At 33.3% G+C, this 19,232-nt stretch overlaps 1 protein-coding gene across 1 annotated transcript in view; it reads left to right on the forward strand.

The window, feature by feature from the left end:
• Window positions 1–18,754, forward strand: part of LOC129000632 (serologically defined colon cancer antigen 8 homolog) — a 38,361-nt gene extending 19,607 nt beyond the window's left edge. Inside the window, exons 2-13 of the mRNA XM_054427594.1 lie at window positions 949–1,084; window positions 1,263–1,439; window positions 1,750–1,902; window positions 2,787–3,022; window positions 3,591–3,729; window positions 4,464–4,559; window positions 4,769–4,955; window positions 5,916–6,154; window positions 7,451–7,559; window positions 11,716–11,833; window positions 14,029–14,173; window positions 17,708–18,754. Coding sequence (XP_054283569.1) covers window positions 949–1,084; window positions 1,263–1,439; window positions 1,750–1,902; window positions 2,787–3,022; window positions 3,591–3,729; window positions 4,464–4,559; window positions 4,769–4,955; window positions 5,916–6,154; window positions 7,451–7,559; window positions 11,716–11,833; window positions 14,029–14,173; window positions 17,708–17,821 — 1,849 coding nt within the window. The 3' untranslated portion in view covers window positions 17,822–18,754. The remainder of the gene's footprint in view (window positions 1–948; window positions 1,085–1,262; window positions 1,440–1,749; window positions 1,903–2,786; window positions 3,023–3,590; window positions 3,730–4,463; window positions 4,560–4,768; window positions 4,956–5,915; window positions 6,155–7,450; window positions 7,560–11,715; window positions 11,834–14,028; window positions 14,174–17,707) is intronic.
• Window positions 18,755–19,232: the final 478 nt, after the last annotated feature.

Genomic DNA, 19,232 nt, shown 5'->3' on the forward strand with positions numbered 1-19,232 from the left:
TGAACAGAATTTTGCAGACAGCTGATAAGAAAAATCAAAGCCGGACAAAATGGTTGTAGAGCAGATTGAATCTATTTCACTCCAATCCAGATAAACTTTTCGGAATGTATCCCAAATATGAGACAAAATGTTTAATTTAATGATTATCATTTTATTTAGACTATTTTAACCACTGAGCTATAATTAATTCTAGAATTATAGAATTATAGCTCAGTGAATTTAACCCATACTGTATTTTTGATTTTCACCACTGAGCTATAATTCTGTGATTTTCACTCAACCACCTTGTGAAGTTGAAGTTATTTTTTCTTCACAAAAAGAGGAGTGCGTTATTTTAATTTTTTTTCCAAAACGACGCGACGGAATCTCCAGTCTCCACTCCACCCAACCTGTTTCCATGGTAACGTGTAATCTAATGATCTAACCTCTAAACAACCAACCAAACCTACAAAAATACCAAAATTTCATTCAACGATGGTGAGCCGAGAAACTTAGAGATGATGATTAATTAATCAAAGTTTACAATAATTTCGAAAGGTATTTTATCATAGTGGTATTTAACCATTAGCGGTAGCATAATGAGTAATATTTAATACTATATCAAGTTAGTTAGTTCATCTATTGGAATAGTCTGTGTGTGACATTTATTAAACAATGTTAGATATTATCATTACAAAGAATTTGAGTACCTAATTGTTCATTATACTTAATGAAAAGATTAAATCATTACCTATATCAATTAGCTCAAGTACTCTGTTTCTTCTCGAGTTGAAGTCAGTATGGTGTTCAAAAATACAGATCACTAACTTTTCAAGAAATAACTTGATACACTAATGTATTCTAAGTGAAATCATAGAAAATATATTTGGACATCAAGACTGTACTACACATCACTTCTGTGCCGTAGTTAATTTTCATAAGCTATTTAACGTAGACATATTATTTCAGGAAAAGCAAAATGGAGGGACTCCACAAGAAGGGGGCAGGATACACAGATTTTGCCTATCGAGAGGCAGTGTCTAAGCTAAGATATCTTCTGGCTGAGTCATATACTCCTTCCACAGGGTTCTCAAAATACTCTTTGGTAAGTAATTACTTAACCTTAATAGGTACATAGGCCTATTTAGCCTAAATTTCAAATGACGTGATTATAATTAACAGGCTGTAATTATGAGTTAACTTATGTTTATAGGAAGCTCGTGTAAATAGTTTATGGTATGTCTTGTGATTTATATATTGCTTAACATATTTGTATGCTACAGGGTCACTACCACCCGTTCCTGCCAGGAGATGGGAGTATAATTCCGTCAACGCCACGACCTGCAATCGTCCTCAAGAAACCCGATGCAGATTCCCAGCCGACTCCAGAGCTAATGTCTTTTGTCCAGCGCCAAGAGGAGTATATAGAGCAATTGGAGAAAGAATCGCAATATTGTCGGGTAAGCGGTTTTACTATTTTATTAGGTTTGATAAAAAAGTACAAACATGAAAATTTGATACCAAACTTTAAAATCAATTTCATTGGTACTCACTCTTCATTCATGTGTCCTTAGACTATAGCTCAAACTAAATTCAAATCAAATCAAATTCTAATCAAACTAAATTTACAAGTTAGTTTTTTTTCTAAATAGGCCTAATAATTTCAATTAGCCTAGGTATTTTATTTTCAAACAACATTGCTCTGGAAGCGCACATCTAGGCTGATTAATCTTTTGAAAGTTTAAATAGTAAATATTACCTATTTTGTAGGAAGAGCTATCAAATTTAATGGGCAAAGTGAAGGAAGTAATAACTGAAAACGAGGGTTTACATGAGAAACGAAAGGCCGGAATGTTGCAATATTTTTTGGACAGCTTTGAAGATGACGACGATGATGATGATGATGCTAGTTCAGAGGACAAGGTATTTTAATATTTAAGAACTTCCCATTGTTGATTTATTCTTGTAAGCCATAAAACCATCTCTGATATTGAAAGAAGTACCCTACCTAAAAGTAACTTGAATAGTACTAGTACTGAACTAGTATGTTCTGCCAATACATCTAGCAAAAATATCCTAGTAGCCACTTCAATGCTGACCTTGTCTCTGATCTGGCTTGTACTGTTTGTCTGCAATGATTTTTTCCTACCACTGCATGAAAATGAACACATTACCACACTTGTAAACTTACTTACTTACTGCTTACTGCCATGGCCACTTGTACCCTAGCTGGTACTTGGCTTGTAAACTTACTGATACACTTGTAAACAGTAAGCAAAATAGCTCATTTCTGATTTATTCATTCTCACTCATTAAATCAGCTGATTTCACACTTGGTGTAATAGTGACGATCTAGGTCCCATTCATTCCAACAGAAAAAGCAAACATAACCAAAATGACATTTTATACTCAACTAAAAAGTTAAGCTGTGTGTTAACTGTGGTAGGAACAATCTTGTGTGTATTACGAGCACAAACAGACATTGCCGCTACAGTTCTCTAGTGTAAATGACATACTTTGCGCTCACAGACACAAATAGCAATTTCGTTATTGTGCTATTTTGTTCTTGTGTAGCTTTTTAACGGGGACAAGTTGTAGGCCTACTAAATGTCTATCTAATGTTAATATTATATGTTTCAATATTAAACATATTACATTATAGGATGAACTGGAATGAGATTACCGGTATAAAAGTAGTTTTCAAATATCTTTCCAGTCAATGAAGACAAACCTCATACTCGACAACCACCAACTGTTTGAATAAATGAATGTAATAAAATTTGACAAATGTATAATTTTCCTTTCAGGTGGAATCTCGAAGTAGAAAGAAACCGTTGGTGGGACCAAGTATTATTTTTGAGTCTCGTATTAGTGAGTTGGAGGCACAACTGACACAGACAAAGATGGATCTCAAGAAGGCGGTGGAAGAAGCAGAAACTCTACGGAAGAAGATGTCAGAACAAGGACTTTCATCGATGTCTTATCTTCCCCAAGCCCAGGCATCTGAATCAGAGCTGTATAAACAGATTGAAGCGTTGCAGAGGTTAGTTTGATTGCTTGATAGTTAGCGAATGGAAGAAGTTTGAGAATGTGAGTTGTTCAAACAATATGACTCCAGCTGGTAAGATTAAACTATTTAGGGTTTTTATGTTCTCAGGATAAGAATTTTTATGCTCAGGCAAGAGTGTAAACAGTTTTGAAAAAAAGGGTTTTTTAAAAGTTTTATGAACATTTTATAGGAGTTATACAAAGTAAATATTGTTCAAGGTGTAATGCAATTAAATCTCGGAAACTAAAAAGTTATAAAATATTTTGCCAAGTACAATACCGTTTTATTTTGGATGAAAACAATTTGGTTGAGTTTAATTTGTGTGGCTTTAAGATTAACACATATTTAGTTTAATGATGTTAGCCTCCAAATTTAACTTTAGTTACTGTAATTAATAAATGTTTTAAATACTGTACCTTAACTGTCAGGTGATCCTTGGAGTAGTAATACACCACTGCAGTTTAGTCCTCAGGAGGCTGAACAGCTGCATTCTACTAAAATTTTTAGTGTTTTAAGCATTCTAATTGAAAGATATTATTCATGAACAATTTGCTAAACTTAGGGAAAGGGAGGAGTTGAATGATATGATCAACAAACTTCACGGAACTGTGGCTCAACTACGAGAGAAGGAAGCAAACACTTCACAGAAGCTCAAGAGAAGTCTCGACGCTGTGGACCAAGCGCAGTTTGAGAAGAATCAGGTAGGAAAACCAGAGTGCCAATAAATAATTGTAGATTTACTATGAAAAATAATAGTTAGATAGTTAGATACAAGTTAGTTCAAGAGATATTTAATGCGGTTTAACTCTTTGTTCGCCTGGGATTGTTTATTAATTTAAATACATATTTGTGCAAAGATTGAGAACAATAAGTAGAAGTGTCAAGTTAGCTTTGCAAGCTTTGTAGAGTAAAATATTAACACATTGCTGCCACCAGTAAGTTGTACAACTCACAGGTAGTACAGTATGAAATTGTTTTGAAATGTTATTTAACTTGGCTTTAACTGTCCATCATTATGCTTTTACTCTAAGCTCTATGGGTAATATCTTAGCTATGTCGTAGTTAAGATACAAAATGTAAACTAAAATAATTTCAAAACTTATTCTTTGCAATTCAAAATTTAACATTTTTAGATGACAAAGATAGTAAAGAGAGGATAGCAGGCTTACCTGAATGGGAAAGAGTCCAAACTGGCACAGGAAACACAAAACAAAACTTTACACTAGTGACAGTGACAGTGAAATATTCTAATGTTTTGTGTATATAGTGTAAAGTTTTGTTTTGTGTTTCCTGTGCCAGTTTGGACTCTTTCCCATTCAGGTAAGCCTGCTATCCTCTCAAAAAATCCTAAAAAGTCTAGGCCCTTGTGCTCTATGCAACACCCTTAAAGATAGTAATGAGTGACTAAATGCTATGTATTCAAGTTTTGTTCTAGTGTGAAATGGAAATGCGCCGGCTGAAAAATGAATTAGAACGAATGAACGAGAAACAGCGAGAAAGTCTGGGAGAGCACAATAGACGATTGGCTGAGGTAACTCAATCTTTTCAGATTTTAGCAAAACTACATAAGCTAGTCTTTAAATTGTTGAATTTTGTTTCACAATTTTAGTACACAGTTTCGAATACAAACTATTGGATGATATATTCCAAAATTTAGATGTTCTTTTCTGTACAGTTTTTAAACTGAACATACTTTAATAAATACAAACATCAAACAATGTGTTAAAGTAATGTTTGTAGGTGGAAAGACGATATACGAACCAAACTGAACAGCTGAGCGCGGACTTGTCTGCCCAATGGGAGAACTCTACAAAGTTGAGTCTTGACTTGGAGAAACAAAGAAGAACAGAGTCAGAACTTAGAAGAGAGCTTGTCCAACGGAACGCTACAATTGATGAACTCAAGAAAGAATTGAATACAAAGACCAGTGAGTAATTGCTGATTTTATGCACATTTTTTTCAATCAAATATGACTCCTACATATTGAGAAATAATAGGAGGTTTGTGTAAAATTCAAAAGTCTTAGACTATTGCCGAAGTACTAAACTTATGATTTACACACTTATTTTTTTAAACCAAAATTAGTTTTTAATTTACAATTGTTTTTAAGTTGATGTTGTTTTGTTTTCTCCTTAATCGACTTTTAAAGATCACAGTTGTATGAATATCTTTTGGAAATGATTTTTCTAAAGCAATCATTGGATAAGAGTTAAAGTCAAATATTTATTTTCACAAAAAAAATTATAAGATGAAGTAGGTTCCTAATGAGAATTGTCATATATTTTACATAAAAAAAAATAGTCTGAATAATATTGAAGAAATATGTAAAAGGTGCGAGTTGGAACCGCATACAATGATTAATCTCATGCTCTTTAGGAGAAGGCCTACTATTTTATAGTAGAACTTTATGTTTTTCACGTTATTATAATTTTTTTTGTGTTCTAACTCTTACTGCCGTTATCATTTTCTATTCATGGAGGTGTTTACTGTCATGTGTGTTTATTATTTAACTGTCTCCATTTCTTCTGAACCTGTTTATCTTCTTTGCTTATTGGCTCTCATGCCTTTGGCCTTCTATCTGGAGTTTCCTTCATATTTCTATCATATATTGATCTTCCCTTCTTATTAGGTACCTTACATGCCCAGACAGTCTCAGCAAACAAATTATTCTTAAATAGTTTCCCATCTTAATTTGTGTTGTCCAAACTTTTTAAGAGACCTAAATTATACACCCACAAACTATTATGTTGCAATCACAATTGTTTTATAATTTTATGATTACCCTTTCAATTTAGTTTATATTTCAAATTTTTTGTTCATCTCCAATCGACTGTGTCTTGTTACTCCGACATAGCTTGCAGAGTAAGAGTGTCGACTGTTTCACAAGGCGCACTGCAGAGTGAACTGCTGGCGTCGTCCGCGGACCGAGACAGCCTCGCGCAGGAGGCAGCTAGTCTGCGGCTGGCGGTGGAGAGGGCTGAGCGGACGTCACGACAAGAGACTGCGCGGCTGCAAGCGGAGGTCACCAGTCTACGGCAGCGACTGGACCGGGCGGACGCTGACTTGCTGCATGCGCGAAAGGAAAACCTGCGGCTCACCGAGCAGATCGCCTCTCTCGAGAAGGAGGTTAGATCGAATAGTTTTGCGTCAATATCATTTGTCATAAAAATAGTTTACCATAACATAGTGCATTGTTGTAAATGTAATTTAACAAAGTAAATCTTAAGGGACAACTAACTATAAACCTAAGGGTAAACTCTAGCATATTTTAAATTTTGCATTTTAACCCTTTTACAAGTTTGGGTCAATCTATACCAAAATTTCACAAATGTTTTTCTTTGAGTTTCTTCATTGAGTAAAAGGACAATGAAACATTTTTACTCTCGGTTAAGAAACAGTGTTTGTAGCCCCTCAGAAACATTCTTAGGGAAGGACCCTGTAGAAGAGGGACCCTGTAGAAGAGGGCCCCTGAGAATAGAAACATTTCTTTATTATGACTTTCTTCAAGAAATACAATATTGTCATGTTTGTTTAGATCTCTTTCTTTACAGATATTTTCTGGTCTTCTATCTTTGTAAGAGATTAAACAATTCTTTGGTTGAGTAAACAGTTAGTTCAACCAGTTAGTCTTGCAGTCCCTATTATAGTGCGTTTCCTCTCATAGTCTTGAGATTACTTTTTTGAGGGACAGTAACTTTGTTCAAGGTTGAGTGTTCATTTTCTTGATGACCTGCTCTGTATGATATAGGTTCTACTCACCTGGTGAATCAAGGTAGAACCAGTTGTTATTTGTTGTGTCAAGCAATAAAAGGCCCCAATGTGAACCTCCATTTTTGTCATTGGCAGCTGAGTCATTTATAGGAAAAAATATAAGATTTAGTTTTCATATGCCGAGGTTCAATTAATATGTCGATTCCTTCTAAACATTTGAGGTCTTGGGGCAGTGCATTGACGATCTTGCGGATGATATAGGATGGTGTCTTACTGAGCTGCGTTGTATGGTGTGCAGGATGGCTGAAATCTGTTGCTCTTCTGATGAAGAAACCATACTTCTAAAAAACTTAGTAAAATCTGCGTAGACTTTTTGCTGATTGACTTCTAAGAAAAAAAAAAAAAAAAAAAAAATCCAAATGTATTGTAACCGCCGATATATTCTCCAAGACAATGTAAGGCCTCTCTTTAGTAACTACAGCATTTTTCTCAATTTAGGTTTTAAGACATATTTGAAGGTACTGTACTTGTATTAATTATTTGCAGTGATAAAAAAAAAAAAAAAAAAAAAAAAAACAGTCAAGTGAGTATTTAAAATTAACTCAAGGGATATATGTTACTAGTTTATTTGGAAAATTCAAATTTTTTTTATGATAATTTGTTACAAACCTTATAGGTATCAAAATACGAAATACATTTTTATGCTTGCAGCTACACTTGACCAAACTCACTCATGATGGTGGAGAAAATGAGATATTGAAGGATTCTAAGAGAGAGAAAGAGCTAACATCAATGATTCTTGACATGGACGCCAAGCATGGTAAGTGCATGCATGATCAGATCATGCATGATGAAGCATTCTGTGTGCATGACTTCAAGAGCCAATCCTTCTGCAGAACTATCTTTGAGGTAAACCCTTTTGATTCTTGTACATATACCTGTAGAATAGATTTGCCTGCTTGTTATGTTTGGTTAATATTACTATTTTACTTTATTTTGATTTTGTTTTCTAATTTATTTTTATTTACGTCAAAACTTATTTAGTAGGAAATCCTCAGTTTGTTTAACAAGCAATCAGATTTTACATTTATCAGTTACTCGTAAAATTGTGTAGGTTAATTTTGGATCAAATACTGTAGTTTAAATGATCGAAATGTATGTTTGGCTTGTTACTGACAAATTATAAAACAACAGATACTTATGGTTCTGCTAAATAAGTTTGAAAGCATCAACTGTATTTGTGGCTTCTTTAACAACCTTCCAACATTTAAATTTAAGAAACTTTCCAATCGATATGAAAATATTTATTCATTACATTAGTACCACGAATAATTGATAAGAACCGGTATGGATCATAAACATAAACAAATGACGTTTTTGGCCTGAAAATAAACATTATTTAACATTGCTTAAATGGAACTGCCAAAACCATGTTAATGTTAGTATAGGATTCGGGCCAACGTCATATGTTTATGTTTATGATCCATACCTGGTTTTATTCTACAGTATTCGTGATTAGTAGTATATTGTTAACCTAGCCAGGAAATTATTTTTACAAGTAGGACTAAACTGGCATCTCATCTCCAGGTAGGGTAGTTGTTTTAAAAGATGGGTGCTTATTTTCTGATAAAAAATGCAAATAATACTACAGGTAGGGGTAGTTTTTTGGACAAACAATAAAATAACTATGTTATACCATGACTATTGGATACTGAAGTAGGCCTAATAATACTGAAGTTGTATTAATACTCAAAGGTTATACATAATTTGCATGAAATTCAATACATCTGGCCACTGAGTTTAAAATTTCAATAAATCTTATGGTGCACATGCACAAGCAAGTGTTCTTGTTTTATAACGTCTTTGAATATATTTTACCGACCTTATAGTTATTTAGCTTTATTATTTATTTATATCATTATTGATTAGTTGTGCGCTATGTTTAATATTTAAAATCATACTGTAAAAATATCATCATAAACCAGTAATTTTTTACATAATTACATGAAATGAAGTTATTTGTTTAATGTATTACCTAAAAAAAACATTTAAATCTCATTTCAATTTCTAATTTAAACATTAGTTTGTGAACTATTTTATTTGTAAAAGTAAAAACCGAATAAACACCCATATAGTTGCTATATTCACACCTTTTTCATAACTGGAAGATCACTCGCACAACATTGTAAATACTGTAATTGTTTCACAATTCATTCTGACAAATGAGCACTGCATCCATAAATTTAAAAAGATTACAAGCTTCGTGTAAATTTGCTTTGAAGTGCTCTGTAAGTGTAATTTTGTTATAAATACACAAAAAAAGCTGCTGCATGAAAATACACCAAATGAGCATAAAATTACTATAAATTAAGTGTTTTGATCAATTCACTTGAATAAATATCATATTTTGCAATGCAGTATGACTTTAGAATTTTACTAGATAATGAAGAGCCCATTGGTTAACTGTAAAACATTTAATTTTAATCTGTACCGAATTAAAGATGGGTAACTGATAAATGTAAAGTATTTTAGATTTTGAGCTACGTATGAAAGTACGATTAGTACTACTACAATTTAAAAACACTGTGGGATATGTGTTCTAAACTATGTTGCAATTTCATTGATTGTATAAAAGATTTTATAAAAGAAACTTTTATTTAGTGTACCACACCCATTTGGAACATAAGTTTTGATTTGACATTATCTTTTTGAGCGCCATATCCTTAGTTCAAATTATAATATGTTGATTTAATACTTTGCTCAGTAAGATTACAATTACAGTACTATAAAAATTGAGATTTTCTATTGAGTGTTGTGTGTTTGTTGTAATTTCCTTGATTTTCTATGTTGCATAGTTGTTAGTAGCCTATGTTTTTTCCATAAAGGTTTTGTTTTCTTAGTTTTTGTTTATTAATATTTTAATTCTGAGATGCAACCACATTCTCAATTGGCCAATCAATATGAGCCTAAGTTTAAGCATAGACAAAAAGAATTAAATATAGACTGTCAGCCGTGCTGCGGTTACCATGACTGACTATATTTTATACATGGCAACAAATACATAGTGCTCCCAGTGGTGTGTGCCAGAACCTATGGTAACCACAGCACGGCTGATAGTCAATTTTTAATTATTTTTGTCTGTGGTTTAAGTAATTAATAAAGTTCAATCTTAATCTTAACGATGCAGTTTAAGCATATTTTGTTTTAAACATATTTTTCTGTGATGATGCATTGTCAACATGACCATAATTGTTGATTTTAGTAGCATCAGTCTCTGTCGCTAAAAAGCCTCTTTCAACTTCATCTACACATAAAACTCCTTCCCTTTTTTATGTGGATGTTTTCACAGCTAAGCATTATAGACCCTTTAAGTGAATTTCACTATAGGGAAGTAGCTATAACCGTAGGTTTCAAGGTAAGACCTTGACCCAGGACAGAAATACTTTCACATTTTGATTTACCTAGGGTGGCCGCGTAGTCTTGGGCCAAAATCTGGGTGGATGCGCAAGTCGCTGCTATTGATCGTCTGTGAGCACTTTCGGTACAAGACACACCTTCATCATGAAATCTTCAGAAACCATTTTAAACACTATACTGTAGTTGCAATTCATTCTATACACAATAAGTCTAATGCTCAAGTGTCTGTCAGTGTTCAATACTTCTGCAATTTTACCAGATTTTCTTGGTTGCGTGACACTGCAGGCCTTCCAGTATCGTCTTCTACGTCTAAGCGGCAATTTCTAAACCGCTTGTTCCACATGAAAACATTGAAAATGAAAACCCTTTTTGAAGGTCCGTTGAAGCAACTGAAGTGTTTCCATGCTGTTTTTGACACGGTATATGATGGAATAACAATGCTCCTTCACGTGCTGAATTTTCATTCTCACGATGTTTTAACGTGATTACAAAATAAACGTTAACTTTGCGCATGATGCTTTCACTCTATAACGTTCCGCCAGCAACCGGAGAGGGTTCGGTCACTAACTTACATCCCTATTTGACCAGCCAGGGCCATGGGACTGGTCTGGAAGCGCTCCTCTACACGGGAATTAATCAGTCTTGAAACTTAATTAATGCACCCTGTATGTTTGCGACTCTTCTTCATCCATCCTTTTTACATAACCAAAACACACATTGGCATTATGGTTGTCCAATAGTTTTGTGTCGCATCCAAAACACCATATTTTATTTTTGCAATACATTCAAAACTATTACAGGCAATTATTTAAGTTCGAAGAGAATATTGATGTATCTACATTTGAGGTTTTGAGGACTTGAGTCAACTTTGGTATATGTGTTTTTGTTTTCCAGGTTTGCCATGTTACCTGTGACACGAAATCCCCACTTTTTCCCTACATTGCCTTCTTAACCTTTAGCCTAACGTTACTGCAGATAGAATATAAAAGATATACTTTTGAAACTGTAGTAATACAATTTAATATTTCCAAAAAGTGTGGTTGCATTTTGACATTTTATCTGCTTTAGTGGTTTGTATAGGAGCAGACATGTCGAGTTGTGTCCAAGTAGCACTAAAACAACCCATCACTAAAATCAATACGTCAGAGTTCCGCTAATCCGAACTGTATCCACTTTGGATTACCAAATTTTTTAATTATTCAGAAATTAAGTAAAATTGCATCAACAATGAAAACAAAGTATTTTAAAATGGTCTCAGAAATATCCGTGTTTTCATATCACAATCACATTCTTATGACTACTCGACGACCTTAACATGGGAACAAAGGGAACACCCTTAACTCTCAACAATAGGCAAAATGATGATGAACGATGATGATGAATGATGATCTAAGATGTTTGATGCAGATTGTAAAATCTACGATCTATCGATTCTTTACTTGCCAATAAGTAAATATCTGTACTTGGACACAATGAGACCGTTTGTCGGAGCAAAGTAGCGAAGACTGGTCCGAACTTGTCGAGCGTCTGCGGCTCTCACAGTGTGTGGTGCGTTTCAGTCCAAAATATCGCAGAGCTTGAGGGTATGATTCAGTCGCAGGCACAACTAGTGGACAAACTAAAGGACGAGTGTCATTCCTTGACTGAGAAACTAGAGGACACATCGATGAGGCACAAGTAAGGTCTTGCATGCTTAGAATAGTGTTAGATACTTTTTAGATAATTTAATCTGCTGAATCATCAAAATTTGATTGTTTTATGGCTGTCCTTTCTGCAGTGAATTTTTCAAATGTGAGATTCTATTTGGGAAGTAGCTTTTATTGCATTTAATTTTGGGGGCTTTTAAAATACTTTGCTTGAAATACTTGGGGAGTTACAACAACAAACTTTTAATTACTACTGGAAGCTATTGTATAAATCTTTCGACAGATAATTTCAAGATTTAAACCAATTAGTGTTTTTTTTTCTAATTTCATTGGCATTTAAGGATAGAAAATCATAAAAGGCATCAATTTCTCACATAAAAAATGACAAGTAAAATACTAGTGTAAATGAACCCAGTATGATAACATGCAGGACTAAAGAGGTGACCTCACTACTAACTACTAACTAGGGAGGTCCCTTTACCTACAGATGAAAATCTCTTGAATTTAAAGTTAGATATTTTGCATAAAAATAACATATCGTTCGGCCAAAAAATGTGTTGGTATTTTGAGTCATATCTAGCACATTGTTGGGGCTTAATGTGTGCTTGAGTCAAATTTTGATTAAATTTTAAACTGTAAATAAAGACAAAGTTTTAAGTTTAGAGTTTAGAAATTGTTTGAAAGATTAACAAAGCTTTGACACAATCTAATAATTTAATTTACATTTGTCTAATCGAGATAGATCTACCTCAACTTTAAACATTTGAAATAAAAAATGAAAAGGTAGAAAGGACAGCCATTAATATAAGTGCATGATAAGAACTTAGCATTCTTATCAGGGGCCGATGAGGGGAAGGAGAAAAGTCGTAAGCGGCGTCAAGTAAAACTTGACCTTTCGGTTAAAATATCACCAAACGAGAAGGAGAAGTCTCGGAAGGTCAGTGGCACTTCTAGAGTTTATTATAAAATTAAAGCTGTAGTTTTTTATTTGTCTGCGTCCATAGCTTCAAACATAGTTACAAAAGTTTTTAGGCTTGAAGTGTTACGACATAGAGTAAAAAAAATCACAGATCAGATGTATAGTTTAGTTACAGTTTTTCTGTTTTATTGCCTAGATTTGCAAAAAGACAGGATTTTTTAATTTTCCAAAGATACCCGAGGTTCAACAAAGTTTTAATGACATTTTTATGGATATTAAATTAATAAGAACAGAATCTTATTATTGCTTGGACTTATTTACAATATTAGTATTTAATAAAGCAGTACCTAATCGAATTTTATATCTCTGGAAAACAGCAGTAATATAGTAGTATTTAATATAACACTATTTGCAGATCTATTTACAAGTGTTTATGTGATTATTGTTGTAATACATAAAAAAATACTTTTTTTACAACGAGACTTGTTTATATAAGGTTGTAGAAATCTCACAAGCAAAGCTGCAGGCTAAGAGCTGGAATATACTGTAGTATTTTGTGGATATTGTGAAATACATAAGAAAATCGATAACAAAACAGAAACCCTTTGCACAAAAACAGAAGTTTAAAATTCTCAAATACATCTTTTCTTTAAAGGGACCTTCATAGCACAAACCTCATAATATAGTGTATTGTATACAAATCTGAAAATCTAGTAGTATGAAAATACTGCAATTTAGTGTCTTATAATGTCAATCCAGAAAAGAATATTAAAGAGAAAATGAGAGAAAACAGGAAATTGGGTTTAAGCATAGACAAAAGAAATAATAATGGTCTATTGTCTGTGGTTTAAGTAAGCCGTCTCAACTCTTTTCAAGTGATTTGAGTTACATTAATTATTTTTTTAAATCAAGAAGTTTGTTTTAAAATATACTTAGTAAGTTATGTTTTTAGGAAAATATTTCTTTGAATTTAGATTACTGTTGACCGTCAATTATTTTATTTTCATATTGTAAAATCTATTAACTTTGGAATATATTTGAAAGGTTTTGTCTTGATATCCCATTATGCTTCTTAAAGTACAGTTTCAACGGTTGAAGGTTTGAAGCCACAAAGCACTTCCGAATTTGTCAAATTATTGTGCACATTTCAAAAGATAAGAGTTTATACTTATAAATATTTATTTTTTTTCACATTAAAATTATTTTTACGGTTTAATACATTTGGAGCATTATTGAAAAAAAAAGATTGCAGCCTATTAAGCTAGGTTAACAAATCCGCGAATGTTTCGCAACGAGATTGGTTTCAGAGAGACTCGCAACAGTTTGAGAGAGGAGAACGAGAAGCTACTAGGTCGTCTGGCGTCGGTGTGGGAGAGCTGTAAGGAGCTTCACCTGCTGTGCACACAGTACGGACTGGCTGTGCCGTCACTTGGCTACGAGCCTGACCTGCAGGTATACCACTGCGACAACACTGTGCATACTGGCTGGCTCGGAGACGATCAGTAATCCAGTAATGTTTCATGTTATTGACATTGTCTTGTGATGAGAGTTATTTATACTTTCATTCCGCTTCTATGTGGCTATAAATACTACATTTATACCATGGAAGTAATGTCTTGGTAGCTTTTGGACTCTGTATTTTTCCCTCTGATATGAATGTAATGTGGCTTGTTTTCCTTTTCTACATGTCCTTGTTATCTTTTTAAAAATATAAATAAGATCCATATGCTTTTTTTACTTGGTTACCAACTTGGACGTTAAAAAAGAAAGAAAACTAACCGTGGTGTTGGTTATGAAATAATTTACGAACACTTATTTTATGACACACACAAGGATCTATTACAGGCATTTTTTCAAGTGGCCAAATTCAAGCACAAATTCAAGCAAGGAAATTTCAGTGTCTAGCAGGGAAAAACTTCCTTATAGGAAACTCCTAATTATGTTGCACATTCGTAGTCTTTAACAAAACTGTTGACCTGAAGAAACTGTAAAGTGGTACAGTAGAACCCCTGATATCCGGCATGGGTTTTACCGGTCCTCGGTTTATCCGGCCACTTCCAGGAAGCCAATATCAAAATTTAAAATGTTTTTTCTCACGGTTTACAGTCACTAGTCTTGACAGTTCTCACATGATTTCTCTCTTTGTTTACATTTTCCTGTGTCACTGCTCAGTTGAGCTAGTAGCCCTAACCTTTGAACAGTTGGTTGATTATAAAAAAAAAAATAAATGCAAAAAAGTTGAATGTCCTCGTATTTACTCCATCTACAAATAACTCTCATCACAAATAAATCGTTGACACTTTTTAAAATTATCTTTTCACTCGTTATAGAAGCCAGTTTGAACAGTCTTGAGCCAAATTGACAGTTATTGTTATTTCCTTGTTGATTGAAAATTGTGATTACAGGCAAGAGATGGCGAGCCTACAAAGTAATATAGACTATCTAAATAGTAAACTGCAAGTACCAAACTATGATCAGCAAGAGTGGAGAGGTATTTAGCAGACAACTGCTTTGCCTCTTTTGTTTCTTTATGAACAAATAAATAGATAACAGCTGCTTGACGTACAGTAAGCCTTGGTAGTTGGCATAGATAAATCATACTCCCTTAGTAGATTTCTCGTCCTTATGGAACAGCTGAAGCCAATTTTATTATTAGTTCTGTCCGGTGCATTGAAGAGGTAGTTTTTTGTTTAAAATTTGTTTCTTGTTATTTCAGTCATTTAAAACCTCGTTTAGCCAAATAAAACTATAATAAAATCACAAACAATAACTCGTACCCTAGTTAACTAACCAGTAAAGCACAAATTATTAAATTAACCCTAAAATAATATAAACAACATTTTGTAGACACTTACGCCCAGTGTCACCGGACATGAACTAGACACAAAAAACGAGCTTCAAAATTCACAATGGGATGAGAAGTCTACTTGTGGTTGGTGATTTGTCTATGGTGTTAGGTATTATCACATAGACAATGAATCAGATTGAGAACTCACTTGAAGTGTTTGAAATAAACTATATACAACATTTCATTTTATATCTGCTACTTAATGTTTGATTGTACAATCATTCGGATATTTTCAATTTATATAATCACAAAAAACTTTTGAATCTTAAACAAGAATCATAAAAAAAGATAAAAAAAGATATGAATAACAAAAAAAAAATTAAAAAAATAAGAGCTGTGGCTAAGTAGAAAGGATACACTTTAGTTTTAATGTTTTTAGTCCAGTAAAAAAAGATTTAACCTCCGAAAAACTTTGCACACTTATTTCTAGGTACCCAGGAAAGATTATACCAAAAGTCCCCATAAATGTGAAGCGAGCTCTAGCGGCAATTAGCGAAAACATGGCACCTTTTTTGTTTTTTTTTTCTGAAATCTTGAGAACTGTCCCGTTGGTCTCGGAGTTTTTTTTTCCGGAGGTTGGGTCATTAATTTATATTTTGACTGGACTATTTTTACATAAAAAAAACCATAGAATGTTGAGCCAGCTACTCACATTCATTCTGGCCTGACAGTTAACATTGCCAGAACACCTGATTTGAAAACTCTCACACTCATTTTGATCAAAGTTCATGATTGAACTTACATTGTCTGAACATACTTTTGCAAACACACATTCATTTTGGTTTGTTCACATCAAATTGAATAGCGGAATTGAACGTGTTTAGAGTGGTCTGTATTGCTTTGTAATAATCTCCTAAAACATACATCAACCAGCCCAGACTAAGGTTTACTGTACTGATTTAAAACAGGTTACTGAATAAAATTATATGCATTTTGCTTTGCATTTTAGAGATGCTACCACACCCAAAAACAGTGTAGTGGTAGTATGACCATTTTCTCCATCTTTTGGTTATCGTTTGCTTACATAGAGAAAAAATAGTTGTTGCATTTTATTTTAGATACAATACTTATACAGCTAGGTATAAGGTAATAATCCAGTGTATTCACAAAAGCCAGAGAAAAAATCTAACGCTCATTTTTTTATTTTCTATGTTAACATTGAACCACTGATATTTTAGAAAATGTTTACACATGTAGTGTTTTTTAGCTGCATGATCCTTTAAAAAAAATACAATATTGGGTCAAAACTATTAGAATTTAAACATTTTTTGAGGCAAAAGGAAAAACCTTCAAATTATACATACAAAAAATACCCTTTCTGTGCACCAATTTATTCCATTTTATTAAAGCTTTAAAATTAAAGAAAAAATGTATCAAATATTTGATAGAAAGTTATTAATTCACACTGCTTATCACATATCTCACTATGATTTTTGTATTTATTTACTGTTTGAATGTGCATTTTCATAAACCTATTTACATGAAAAACATACAGTGTTCCTTGCCTTAGCATATTTTATTAATGCCATTTACAAACTCAATATGTTTTGGTAGCCACATCATTTACTTATGTCTTATCGAATAGTACTAATGTTAATTAGAACTCGTTGGAACTGTCGAAGTACGGTTTAGTGACCAATATTCTGACCAAAGACTTTCTGCTATTCCGTTTTGGAAAAAATAAATCACTTCCAACAATGAAGAACGTAGACCTTATTTGTGCTGGTCAAAACAACTGTCATTATTCTAAATTTCAGCCCTCTTATTTTCTAAAATTTTAATTCAGTTATGCAGAAAGAAAATCTTTAGAAAATGCTCAGTTAATTATTTATTTAGATAATAGCCTAAAACATTTTACCAGCTTAAGTTTGGGGTTTACAGCAATATTAAAGGGTTGAGAGCATATAATTTGTAAAACAAATTTGTTTGTGTTTTGTTGTGCATGGTTATAAAGTAGACAAGAAAAGAGAATACAAAAAAAAAACTGTTTGAGAAAAATTTGTCCAAGGAAACTTACTTGTTGAATCGTTGTTTTATCTGCTTCCTGAATAAAAAACACAACAGATATAGTTGGTAAACATTTTATTTAAAAATATAAATCCATTGTTAGTTTGTAAAGGCTGTAAACGTGTTTGCAGATGACGGAATGGTGGGGGAATATGAACAGTCGCAGTATGCCGAACAGCCCGCGGAGGGTTGATGACTTCCCCCTCTCTCTGCAAGATCTGTCCCTTCCAAAACTATATCTATGATACTCCCTCCTTACTGTAACTCAATCGCTTTGTGTCCCCCACTCCCAACCCAGACACTATATCTAAAATTTCCCTTCTTTATTGTCCCTCTCCCAAAACGTTTTTAGCTTTTGAGGTTCTATCTCAAACACCCTCTGTTGCTCTATTCCTTCTTTATTTTGCTATTATCAGAGATTTTCTCTCTTCTTAAACTGTATCTCAAACACTCCTTTTCTTCTGTCGCTCTATGTCTTTATTTTGCTCTTATCAGAGATTTTCTCCCTTCATTAAACTATGTTTCAAACCCTCCTTTCCTTCGGTGCTCTATCCTCCATTTATTTTTCTCTTTTTCATAGATTTCTCTCTCCTTAATCTGTATCAAACACTCCTTTTTCTCTGTCACTCTATCCTCTCTTTAATTTTCTTTTCCTCAGAGAGATCCCCTCCCTTCTTAAACTTTATCTCACACTCCTTATTCTCTGTCACTCTATCCCCACTTTAATTTTCTTTTCCTCGTTTATTTTTCTTCAAGTAATTCTTTTGGGATTTCTTCCTTTATGGAAATATATCTCATATTAATCTCTATCTCAAAAACTTTCTTTCCCTCCGTTGCTCTATCCTCTTTTTATTTTTCTCAAAGAGGGAATTCCCCCTTATTGAACATACCAAATACTCCTTCCCCACTTGTACATTTCCCCATTTTATTTTCCCCTTAATCAGAAGTTCTATCTCTAACACTTCTCCTTTCCTAGTTCTATCCCCTCTTTCCCCCTTCTCATTTCCTCCCCACTCATTCACTCAGTAGTTACCATTTCCCCACTCTTCACGTCCTTCCCATTATCGTTCACTTCCTCCTTCCCTACACTTACTCATGATTCCAGTGAGGAACCCCTTGATGTACTTTCTAGTCTAAAGGTAGAACTTATGTGGAAGTTTTGTTATACAATAAATGTTAGAATGTGAATTGAGTTTTGATTATCTCTTTGTTGCTAAATCATTAATTGATTGAGTAGTGTACAAGGCAAGATAAATAATGTAGGCCTACATACAATTTTTAACACTGTTAATTACCTGTAGGTTAATATATTTAATCATTTTTATGAGCAAGACTTTGTTTTTCTCTTTATTTTTTTTATTATGAATCATAATTTTAGTCAACCCAACGTAAAAGTGTGTCAACATGTTTGCGAGTTGAATATTTGTTCAAGTTGTCATAAAATCGTCGAAGTATTTGTACCAAACTTTTACGGGTTATAAAAGGCCTATGATTTATTTCTGATTTCAAACAGTGTATATAGAGATTTCATTTAAATTTTTGCTGGCGTCCTTGTTTAGCCACCACTTACAATCTAAGTTGTTTCCCAACAATAAAAATATTTTTTTAAATTTACTTTGTGTAAAAGAATACAATATTTAGTTTCCATATAATTCT

The sequence above is a fragment of the Macrosteles quadrilineatus genome, unplaced genomic scaffold, assembly GCF_028750875.1.
Source record: "Macrosteles quadrilineatus isolate MER2022 unplaced genomic scaffold, UCM_ALF_1.0 Scaffold_8__2_contigs__length_117827958, whole genome shotgun sequence".
NCBI classification, from domain to species: Eukaryota; Metazoa; Arthropoda; class Insecta; order Hemiptera; family Cicadellidae; genus Macrosteles; species Macrosteles quadrilineatus.